At 39.7% G+C, this 12,554-nt stretch overlaps 1 protein-coding gene across 3 annotated transcripts in view; it reads right to left on the reverse strand.

The window, feature by feature from the left end:
• The window catches only part of adck1 (aarF domain containing kinase 1), a 39,872-nt gene that overhangs the window by 10,113 nt on the left and 17,205 nt on the right, over window positions 1-12,554 (reverse strand). For all 3 annotated transcript variants that reach the window (XM_015010642.2, XM_015010627.2, XM_015010634.2), the window contains exons 4-8: window positions 10,945-11,148; window positions 4,247-4,405; window positions 3,026-3,184; window positions 1,805-1,921; window positions 629-778 (exon numbers count right to left, since the gene is read on the reverse strand). In XM_015010642.2, the coding sequence (XP_014866128.1) occupies window positions 629-778; window positions 1,805-1,921; window positions 3,026-3,184; window positions 4,247-4,405; window positions 10,945-11,148 (789 nt within the window). The remainder of the gene's footprint in view (window positions 1-628; window positions 779-1,804; window positions 1,922-3,025; window positions 3,185-4,246; window positions 4,406-10,944; window positions 11,149-12,554) is intronic.

The raw sequence follows: 12,554 nt of genomic DNA on the forward strand, positions 1-12,554 counted from the left end.
CTTCTGTGTGTGTGTGTGTTTGTGTGAGAACGCTGGATTAATATTCTATTCCAAAATGACATCTAAAATCACAAGTCATTAGGAATAAATTGGACCCATTATGGTCCAAGGAAAGCAAGTGCGTTCATGTGTGTGCATGTGTCTGGTTTGCATAAGAGTGTGTGTGTGTGGCACATTTTGTTCCAGATGATGTAGTTGCATATGTATGATTAAAGTCTCCCATGAATATGGCAACAAGCAGCAAACAAAGTCATGTCAGAGCTCTGTGCATCAGCCTGTGGGTGTTTGTAGGCGCAACAGTGTCTGTGTGTGCATGTGTATGTGTGTGTGTGTGTGTGTGTGTGTCGACAGGAGCGCGCGTGTGCGCCCCTGTGTGATTAGGCTGCAGTGCATTCAAACCCAGCACACGGCACTCTGCTAAGAACAACATCAAATGAGTTGTTTATCAAAAAGCTTTTATCCTGCTGTACTCTAATAAAAGTGTGTCTGTCTCCGAGAGTGTGCGTCATCCCCGTGTTTGCTGCTCCACCAATTTAGCCAAAGCCTCGGTCGGCAGCATGAAAAATGGGTTGCAATATTACAGCAAACGGCGTTTTGTTTGTGTGCAGGCAGCCTGCAGATTTCCTACCTGATACAGGCCGTGATCGAGCAGAACGATCTCCGTCTTTTGGCTCCGGGGACACTTGCGGACCAAAACGTTTCCTGGGTGGGGATCGCAGTGGACGAAGCCGTGGACGAAGATCATTTCGCTGTACATCTTACCCAGGTTTTCTGAGATCTGACGGAAACCATGAAGGAGGAATGTGAAAAATTAAGAGGGAAAAAAAACAACAACAAAGGATTGCCTCTATCTGATCAAATCGAGCAGGAAACTTCAGTAGAAATTCCATTTGGTTCTTCATAAATCATATGACTCCACATACACAGACACCAACATGCAACCTAATAATGCAATCCATCCAAGAAGCATCAGTGAAGTATTCTCTTTATTACCCATTACGTATATGTTCTTTATAACTTCTGCTTATTGGATGGTACATGTTTTCTTTGGATTTTGGATTTTCCTACATAAAAAGCTCCTGTCCTTCAACCATTAAGGTATTCATCAACAAATTGTCAAACAGCTCAGTCATTCATTTATTCATCATATCAAATATCCATCCACTAGGAATCGATTCATCTATTCAGACATCCATTATGCATTCATTAGTCCAACAGTTCATATCAATGCATTGGTGGATGCATCCAAGTACTCAGGTATTTTTCCACTGAGGCATCTGCCAGTGTTAATCAATTATTTATCATCCATCCATTCATAATCCACCCATCCTTCTTTCCATGTACACATTCTGTACACTCACATAAACCAGTTGGACAAATTATGAGGAATTCAACTTTCTTTGAATTCTCAGAGGGGTAAATAATGAACCTCAGATAAGGGTCCAAAGTACCCACATAAGATCAAGACAGAAAAAGTCATGAGTCTTTGCCAAATAAAAACAAAACAAAACAAATGAAAACTGCTTCTGCAAACACTATTGTTTCCTTCAAAATACTTTATAGGAAATAGTTGTGCCATTGTTCCACAACTAGGAGAAAACTTTTAAAATCAAGCAGACTTGTAAACTTGACGAGTGAAATTTTTAATTGGTTGAGTTAAGTCTATAAAACCTTAATTGCCTATGAAGCCAAATTAGACAGTAAGACTGCAACCGTAGTTTTACGTGTTTGATGGTGTCTAAAGTTACAATTATGAAAATACTTCCATATTCTGACTTTTAACTATTATCCACAGAATCAGGACCTCATTGACGTTGATGTAATGTTTCTTCATGTATTCTCTGTCGTTGACTTGTCCTCCTTCTAAAAACTCCATTGTCAGGATTCTCTTTGTGGACAAATCCCAATAAATCATGGGAACCTAAAAAAAAGCAAAACATGGGAAATGAGATGTGATGATGCACTTCTTTGACAGCAGAAAAGTCAGACATTGCTTTCATTAATGCATGTTTTCCAGCGATGTCCATGAAAAACTTTCCAGACGGTGGAAAACCATATTCTACATAAATGGCAAACGTTCGACTGATTATGGGTGTAATTTTGAATTCACACCATGGTTCGCTCGACTGTATTCGCACCTGCACAAAACGTCTGGACCAAAGGAGGAAACCAAACCAACAGTGATGTGTGAATACATCCTAAGAAGACAGTATAGGATCGACTTGCCTAGAATTTAGAAAAATGCAGAAACTTTCCTAAATCGTAAATGGGATGATGACAGCCTTGTTATTTTAGAAACCTTAAGACATGTTTGCAGGAGGAATCCTCCACAAACTCTCTATAGCTTAGTATTATCCATATCAGAATCCCACAGTGCGAGCAGAAGGTCTGGGAACATTACAATGTATGAAACCTCTCTCACTGAACAAACTGTTCTGGAATTTGTTGCAACTTGAAATAAAACTTGCTCAATAATTACAGATTCCTTTCAACAGTTATTTCAGTCTTATTTATAGACAGACGCACACAATTACATTTCATTCTGCAAGGGTAATGTCTTTATCAAAGGCCAAGTCACACAATTGAAACCTGCAGAATAAGAATCACTAACTGGCCAAAAACAGATGTTTTAATATTTTGAATAATAACAAAAAGTAAAAACACAAAAACCCAGCAGAGCATGAAGAACTTAATTCACATTCAGAAAGCTAATAAAAATTCTCAAACCAACATATTAAAAGAAAAAGGACACAGGAAATTAAACGGTAATGACATGAAGTCCAACTCTATCTAGTAATGGAAATATGATTCTTCAAATGCAGCTTTGCTTGAACGTAGAGGAGCTGACGGGCAACACAAAGAAAGATCTCTGACACAAAGGAAGACTCTGACCTCTATTAACGACAGAAAGGAGCAACTTTAATTAGAGACAGACAGCAGTGGAATAAAAGAAGTGTGCTCTAGGTTTACTAAATTCAGGCTGTAAAACAAGCTATGGAGGTAAATAATATTAAAATGTGTGTACCTTGAGAAAAGGGAAGTGGGACAGCATTTTGGCCACCTTCTCAGCATTGTGACCCTCGTTTAGGAAGTCCAGCTCCAGCGGCATGTTCTTCTTGGCTTCCTCCACCAACCACATGAAGGTAAAGTCTGGAAAGAGCCAGTTCACTGCCTTTACCAGCACCTTCAATGTAAAGCAAAGACACAGAAACCTTTTACATCAAAAATTTGGTTTTTAGAAATGTTGACCATTTATGTAGACGACACAAAGCTACATAATGTAGCTTTTGTACAGAGCCACATCTCTGTAGGCAGAGATGTGGCTCTGTACAGCCACATATTTGATTACAGTCTGAAAGTAAAGTCAAATCTATTCTAAGAGGAAGCTCGTTAAAATCCCTGGATTTTTATTAGTTGTATCCTGGAAAGCATCAGCACCACACGAAGCAAAGGGAGCATATCTGCTTCTTTCAAACTGCATTGTTTAACAAAACTCCAGCTTTGGGAGTTGTAGTTGTGCTTTTTTGTATCTTAGAATATAAACACTAAAATATTCTAATTTCCCTAGTCTGAGTTCCTAAAAGGAGCTTTGAAAACATAAAATTTTCAGTTAAATATTTTCACACAGGTCAGGTGATTTTACTATTATTTTTCAGAATAAACAGCATAAAACACTGTGACATGGTTCCCAAGTGGCTGGGTTAGAATGTCGTGTCTTCAAGCAAAATTAAAATGACCCCTGTTGTATAACTTAAGGTTAAAAACTGGAGTATTTCAAACTGGGACATCACAGAAAAAGTCTGAGGATAATCAACCAGCAGGAAGAAACACACCTATCATTGCTCTGTACATTTACTACAGTCTGAAGTTGGTGTGGTCACACAATGCATAGCTTGGTCTTGTCCAGGTTCCCCATCTTCTTCCCACAGTCCATAAACTTGCATGACAGACAAAGAGAGGGAGATTGCCCATAGGTGTGTCTGCGTGTGTGTGTGTGTGTGTGTGTGTGTGTGGGGGTGTGTGTGCGTGTGTGTGTGTGTGTGTGTGTGTATGCGTGTGTGCGTGTACATGTGATGGATGACTATTTTACCCGTTGTGGTCCTGTGTTGATATGGACTTGAGCCTCCATTGATTCCAGCCCTTTCTAATATGAACCTAGACACGATGGAGCTGATCCAGATAGAGGATGTATGGCTCTACGGTTCAAATAGTGACCAAACAGAAAATCCCACCAACTCAGACTCACCTCAATCACCATTATATCCTTGGAGCTTTGTCGTTGGACTTTGGGGTGCTGGACCTTGACAGCTACCGTCCTCCCATCGTGCAGGACAGCTTTGTGGACCTGTGCTAAAGAGGCGGCGCCCTGAGGATTCTCCTCGAATGAAACGAATAACTCAGACAGCTGCGGGAGAACAGACAAAGAGAGGGAGAAAACTGCAACTCATCGTCTGGTCATATGTCAGATGTAAAAAGCTACAAATGCAGGTAAAAATCAAATTTACATTGCTAACTTATGCACCTTAGATTTTTCTCCTTGTGTATTTACAACTGGGTGACGGGGATAAAACAAGATTAACTACACGTGTCTTGTATATACCCCGATAACAATGTGTCCCATCCATCCCTTTGTTTTCTACTGATATAGTTAATGGTTACAAACAGGTGTATTTCATGTTGCAACACTTCTTTTGATAAAAAAAACATCAACCATATGAATATCCGGAGAGGGAACCATGAGTGCACAGATCCAAGCCTGCAGCCTGATCTCCTCAGCCCACCAGCACGTCTCTATCACAGCATTCAGCCCCCAGTTTGTCCTCAGAGCATAGGTGGTCCCTCATTAGCTGCCACTGCTCTCCGTGGACTCCCAGAACACACAGAGTAATTAGTGTGTGGGTTTGAAGGTTAAACAGACTTCCCGAGGGACCTTCAGTTATTAGAAACGACTTATTGTGTACTTGGGAATCTAAGAATCGCCCTGAGGCTGCCCTGCTTCACGGAGACAAATCTGTTCAGTTAACAAAGGAAAAAAGCAACATACAGCCTCGAGAAAATACTTTTCCCTCAGCGCTGCAGCAGCTCCTTACTGACATTGTTGTTATACACAACAACGTTAAGAGTGAAATGCATCCTGAAGACATATTTAGACAAACACTTGAACTTTGAAACAGCATTTCAAATTCTAAGCAGCAGATTATCTTCTCCTAGGTTTGAACTGGAGGAACTCTGAATCCTCATGTTTTTTGCTTTTTCAGAATTAGCTTGCAGGGCCATCATTAGCTTCTACCTTTGACAGAATCAGTGAAGTCACAAAAAAACGTATAAAATGCATTGTTAGTTATTTTAAGAGAAAGCTGAATGTGTCAAAGCAAATTTAATGTCAAAGCAAATCACTGTTCTCCAAACCAATAAATTCCCAAACTCAAACCATTTCTTACATAATTGTGATTTCTATGTTAACAGAAATAACTGACTATTTTCCCCCATACTTGAGTATGTAGGAAAAAAAGAAAAATAATTAGTACCTTTTTTTTTTTAAACACCAGGAATAGTTACAACTCCAGAAGCCATCAAATTAACCGTTATGCGACATAGAAGGTTATTCATTCAGGTCTCATTCCTCTCCATCTCCTCCAGCAACCTGTGTTGTATTCTTAGAACAACCATCTATTTTATTGTCCCCATCTCAAACCAGTCCGTAAGTGGAGAAACACTCCCCTGCTGTTTGTGCATCGTGAAAAGAGGCTAATTTGAACATGATGTTGGCCCATCAGGTGCAGGCAGAACATGAGCCCTGCAGAAGATGCCACCAGATATTAAATTATACATCCAGCATGAGCTGCTGTGCGGCCTCAGCTGAGCTATTCATTATGCAAATATGCTAAATGGAATGAAATTGTCTGCACCCACCAGTGTCTACACAGGACGACAACAACAATCCAGTGGGATCTGACATGCCAAAAGTACTTTCATGGGTTAAGGAAACGTGTAATTTCTCAGATGAGACCATCAATTTAAGCAGCAGCCTGAGCTCAGAAATCCCAACAAGATCCAAAAAGGAACTCGGATCAACGTGACCTAAGAGAGGAGGGAATATTATGAATGTTTGGAGCTCTCTGCCATGCAGTCACTGCTCATGTTCAATTCGGCTGTGGAGTTAATAAACATGGTAATGCATGCGATTGGGCGCTGCTCCCACAGGGCAGACCCTCAGTGACATACGTTCCCTGAAATGAGTTATGGCACAAATAAAATGGCCCCCGAGGCCCTGCAGTTGGATGGAAACACATCGGTGTCTGTGTCACAGAGGAAAGGTGGCCAGTTTGGCTGCTGGCAGTGAGCCACAGCCCCAGCTGGCTGAAAATACATAAATCATTACAGAGTGGAGAGAAGAAAAAGAAAGAAGCAGGAAAGAGAGATTGCTTTGCAGAAGTTGGAAAACTAACGGCCCTTTCAAGGGATCTTAATGCAAACCTCAAAGCCATGTGAAAAAATATATACACACATCCCTTTCTTGGCCTGCACTGGATATATATAGAAAAAAACAGCCAAATTATCTAATAAATGTAAAAATGTTGCATATTAAACATTAAAGAAAGCTTCTAAAATGCAATGTTCAGAAAAAAAAAAAAAAAAAAAAAAAAAGCTCAATTTCAGGCATGTCATGACAGGACAATAAAAAAGGGACCAACCAGGTTGTTTTGAAAAGTTATAGGAGAATATCTCTTATGTCTACAAAAAGTATAACCACACTTATTCCTCCAAATAGTTATTATTGTTTCCACTTCCAAAGTGATCGGCATCCATCCATACTGAACCAGAGTTTATCCCCCTGGAGTCAGAAGCCTGGATGCTTTACTTTCCACCACATTTCATCAGTCACTGAACTCATCACAATGTTGGCGTCTTCCATCTGCAGCCTCCATCTTCTTGCTCCCACAGGGGGAAGAAAACCTGGCAATCCTCTTCAAAAGAGGACCCTTTTCTGACCATTGCAGGTGCTTGTCATTAAAAAAAAAAAAAAGATTTTGGTGACCCGATTAATAAAGATCACTTTAGTCCAAATATCATTTCATCTATCAGCTATATTTGCTTAGTGCAGAACTTTTCTACTTAAACAATACTGTATGTCTCCTCTCTGTGCTTACCCTGCAAGGATTCATTAAGATTACCATACCTTTCTTTAATTAGAAGTATCTGTTGGTAATATGTTTTAGACTAAACATTTTCTCTATCTATCCACCCATACTAAAGCGTCTAAAAATAATCTGAGATCAGTTCTGGGGTTAGCTTTGCTTCTGTCTTGGATAGGATCACAGATAGAAGTTTAGTGGCCGGTTACACTTTCTTAAAGAAAGTGACTGACATATCTACTGCTGTAATAAGTTGTTTTTGTTCTCAGCTTTTCTTTTCACCACACACATACCTGGCCCAGGGCTTCTGTGTATAGCTGTGGCTTTTTCCTGGACTATTATCCACTGCCCTTAGCTTGTCTTCCTTCTCTTTTATTTACATCAACAGTGGCGAAGATGGATTGTTGGGAAGTAACAGAGAAAACTGCTTGAACTTGTTTAGAATGGGCAATTAATCAGTTCAATCAGACTGTTCTGAATCGTTCTGTATTAAATTGGGCAGCATGTTACTAAATCTACATTTGAGTTTAAATTTAGGTTGAATTGGAATTAACTGGATAGATCTGAATTACTGGATGGTATATGTGAACTGGATTGTTTTTCTATGATTTCATTTGTCCTGATTTGGCACCAACTCAACGCATTGAGTTTTACAATACAGCTCTGTGATACATCATGCTTTTTTGCTTAATGCTTTGATTTGTCGATCTCATCCAAATAACACCACATAAACAATTATAAACACTGATAGCAAAACAGGGTTTTCCAGCACGACCAGTGTGCCTCCACAATAATCCGCCCCCTCATTTTTTTTTTTTTTTGTTTAAATTCTTTGGCTCATTTGGGATTTTATCAGCTTGGGAACGACATTCCACTTCCTGAAAGAGCCACGTCCACAGATGTCCCCACACCCACACTGCCCAACCTGAACAGCCATGTTGCCATCATGTTCTCCCGAGTCACGCCTTTAGTACCAGCTAAGTGTGACATTCGTCCTGGACTCAGTTTGGTAAAACGACATATTGTGCAGAGCGGGCTTTTCAGCAGATTCGCTGCAGCCAGATCTGCGCACAGTGGGAATGCATATGTCGCCACAAACGGTGCTGGAAACAGCACGGCAGCTCTACGCTCCACTCAATCCTTCTACATGACAAAAAGGCCATGTTGTAAAAAAGAAGCATGCGCGGTGAAACGGAAATGATGCTGGAGCGGCGGCCGCTTCAGCTCCGGAGCCGCCTGGTACAGCTCATCAGCGTCGCTTCTTTCCCAGCCACTTCAGGAGGGAGGAGGGCTGATTCATCCCATTCCCCCTGCTTTCCACATACAAGAGTTGTATCATTGCCTTTTCAGGGATAATGACGCCCCACGCAGAAAGCAGGAGAAATCAAACCCAATGAGCACCTTTTGTAAAACGCCTGAGAAAAATATTATGTATTGGTTGTACATTAGAGGACGACTCTGAATAACTGTACAGATATAAAATATAAGATGAAACTTATAATTTGTGCCCCTCCCCCTAAAGGCTTTACAAAAGTTCCTGTGAATGTTGGAGATGCTGCAGGTGCACTGCTGTAAACACAGTTTGAAAATCAAGTGGTACTAATAATTAGCCTGCAAGTTGGAGCTGCTTCCTGCCCTGTAAAAAAATAAAAATCTCAAATAGTCTGTTTTTTAATTAACTGGATGCGAGTGCAGTCGCCATAGAGAACAACTGCATAAAAGTGAAAATATATAAAACTTACATGTATAAACCAGGCCATCAAGTTTAACAAAAATATTTTTTAAAATTTTATTTTTCCCCATTTAAACCTGTTCACTCAAAGTATTTGTTTTAGGAGATTGCACTGCCCTGAAAAATCAAGCATGACGTTGTTTTGAGACTGGAAAAAAAGTTTCTTCTGGATATTTTTTTCCAAATGACACAGATGACTTTGTAATCTAAAAAAAATAACTATATATGTTCTTACATATGTCAATGTAAAAATTCAAACCAGCTTTGTGAAGCTGAAGTGACAGACTGCTGCATCGTAGGTGCACAACGGTATAAATCATAGATCCTTCCTCCCAGCAGCTGTCAGAGTCTGTAACTGCATCACTGCTTCCAACTTACTCAGTAAGTGTTTGCATACATGCTGGTATTTGGAGTTATTTGTAGTTATTTTGCAGTTATATTCTCATTTTATATAAAATTTCTTCTGGTATCTGCACATCTTGGTTGTTGCACAGTTTTTATCGTCACTTATTGCAATAGTCTGTTGTTGTTTTATGCTCAAATAGAAATTTTGCTTGGATATGAGAATGCTATTTTTAATAACTGCACAGTATTTATGTTGTAACTTTGCCCTCATGTGACTCTACAATAAGGGGTATTTCTATTCTACTCTAACACCCTTCGATGGAAACAGTAGCCACTCTCGGCAGTGAAATGTGTTTTGCTTCATCTATTCCAAAACCCACTTGAATAGTTGTCCTCCTGAAACACCCAGCAGTGTGAAAGTTCATACCAAAAGTGATCCAACAACAAAAATCTAAAAAGTGAAGATATGATCAACATGTGCAGGCTGAGCTGTGTTCTTCTGACCTTTTTTCCTGCAGAACCTATACCTTCCGATCCAATGGAAAAGATTGAAATAACTGAGTGAAATATACATTTTACTAGATATATTTAGCAACAGATTAAAGTTCAGTCCAAACTTGATGGTTTTATGCAACTTGACTGAGGCTGCAGATTTAATGCATCTAAACAATGGGAACAATAAGTCCACTTCTTTACCACACAGCAGAGGGGAGTGTGTGTGTTAGCAGAGGACCTGTGTATCTGAGTATAACAGAATAATTGCCTGGCCTCCTGCAGGCCCTAAAAGGCTGTCATAACAACCAGTTTGAGAGCAAACATCGCACTCTGTGCCAACAGCTGTAACAGCTTTTTCAGCTTATAAAACCAAACAAGGACACAATGTCAGCCTGGTCCAGTTCTGGTTTATTTGCCCTCTCTTTTCCCACAATCCACAAAGTGCACACGTGCAGACAAGTGCAGATTTAACATCAAATCAGAGCTCGTCACGAAGGAGCCTCACGTGCCAAAAAGTGCAGATGTAAGTGCATTAAGGGAAAATTGGGAGCTCAAAGACATACGTTCCTTTCACAGAGAATAAAGTGCTCTTTGTACTCTTTTGTTAAGGCAAATCTCACTTTGCTTCAACTGCTGTTATTTGTATTTGAACCTGTAGTTTCTACAATAAACTGTAAATCCAAGCTGCTTTCACAATGAGAAAATTCCCGTATTTTACAATAAAATAACAAACTGGATTGGTATACAGCAATGTATACAGGCTCCTGAACGCCGCATAAAAATCCAAGATTTCCGTAAAATGTTCAACGTCTTCTCCACATCAATATACACCACTAGTACAGATGCAATGTTCACGAAAACATCTTTCTTTCTCTAACCTTGCAAATACAAAGCTATTGAGCAAAAGTTAAACACTGGGATGGCTGTACAGTTCAACAAATATGTTGCATTTGCTCTGAAAAACTGTGTGTGACAAATTATTTTGCTAATGTTAAAGGTGTCTGACAACTCTGACCAAACGCTGCAGTAGTTGTGTCTCCCTCAGAGCAGACTTTAGGTGACAGATAGGAGTTGAATCATTCAGGATTCAAATCTGTTTAATTAGTACAGCTTTCATCAAAAGGTCTGTATGTCAATTGGCTGCAGGACTTCACATCACGCCAGACTTTGCGCTGCATCCAAACTGAACCGACTGTGGTGCAGAGGTGGGAACAATTAATGTCAAACCACATGTACCTCCTTTCCAAGATCTTCTCTGATGACCTGCTGAATCTCCTCCATGGTGCTCTGAGGAGCTCTGCTGTGGAGCACCTTCAGGGTGGAGGTGTACTCCTCGGGCAGAAGATAGTCCAAAGCACCAAGGTGTTGGCCTACTTTGATGAAGGTGCCCCGGTTGGCGCAACACAAGTCTCGGAGGCGCTCTGCTGATCGTCGATGCACCTACAGGAGATGGAGTATCAGGATAAAATCAGATTATTGTGCAAAGCACATGATAATATTTTCTAATCGGTCTGAAAAAGATGCAAGCAGTTATGAAAGGCTCAAGATCGGATGAAATCTGAGAATCTGCAGTACGAAGGTTGAAAATGGTGTCTAAAACCTTCCCATTTCATTTTCCTCCACAAATAGGAAAATGATAATAGTTTCTTAATGTATCCAGCTTTGAGCTGGAAGGCATCGTCACACTGAGACAGAAGAGGGACAAACACAGAGACTGTGTGCTGGTCTCGTTTCGTCTGTCCCATTTGAACCAGCTGGAAGTGATAATGCTTATAGAGAGTTTGTCTCCGGAGACCCGTGCAAATAAAAAGGCGTGAAATTAGCTCCCCTTAACCCTGGTAACCCCCACCCCACACACTCGCACACACAGCTGACTCCCACAGGAGCGTTTGACACCAGTGTCATCTGGCCGATGATGACAGCGCAATGACAGAAACAAGTCACCAGAGATTACCAGATGAGCCTTTTCTGCTCAGAAATGCATTTTGCTACAGCAGCGCCACCTTTTCACACTGGGGTGTACGGCCCACTCCTTCAACACCAACAATAGAGGCTGGAATAAATAAAGTTTCTAAAAAGACACAAATGAGGTATTCAAAACTTCAACCAGTTTTTACCTCAAGACATTAAAAAAAATACAAATACATCTCAGATGCATCTTTTGAAAGTAATTTTTTATTTCAGAAGAAAAAAAATATTCTGAATTTATGGTTGCAAAAGATTGCACACTTGATTTGTTTTATATTTTATATTCTGAATAAAATCTCATTGCAAACTTTGGCAGTAAATGATTCAGTTTTGATACTAAAGAAACTTAAACGACTAAAATATAATATGATAATTAGAACAGAAAACTTCCTACAATGACTCTGAAGGATGGAAAAATGTTCTTATTTATCTTCATTTTATGAAAAATACATAATGTGTTTCAAACCCTGCTTAATCACTTAATCATCTTTCCTTTACAACAATCTGGTAAGGCCCTCCATCATTTAAATACTGATTGCTAACTAACTTGTATCTGTGCTCCTGCTTTTGCTTTGTAGAATATTATTATTGCCCATTACAATAATACACGACTGATTTCACATTTCATGTTAGAAACTTTCATTTTACTCCAGGTTTGTGTTAAATCAATATTTCATAAACTGTGATGTGTCTCCCTTTTTGTTATGTCCTTAGAGTCAGGTCTCAAAAACTGTAAAAACTGCAAAATTGATCAAGGGAAAACAATAAACTGAATTTGTTAAGTTTTAGATTAGAAATAAACAAACTGTCCCGCTATTACCATCAACAAAAATGACTTAAACATGCATTTATACTTTATATTTTTAACAGGAAAAATG

Source organism: Poecilia mexicana, unplaced genomic scaffold (assembly GCF_051168715.1).
Source record: "Poecilia mexicana isolate PSO_F unplaced genomic scaffold, ASM5116871v1 scaffold_22, whole genome shotgun sequence".
NCBI classification, from domain to species: Eukaryota; Metazoa; Chordata; class Actinopteri; order Cyprinodontiformes; family Poeciliidae; genus Poecilia; species Poecilia mexicana.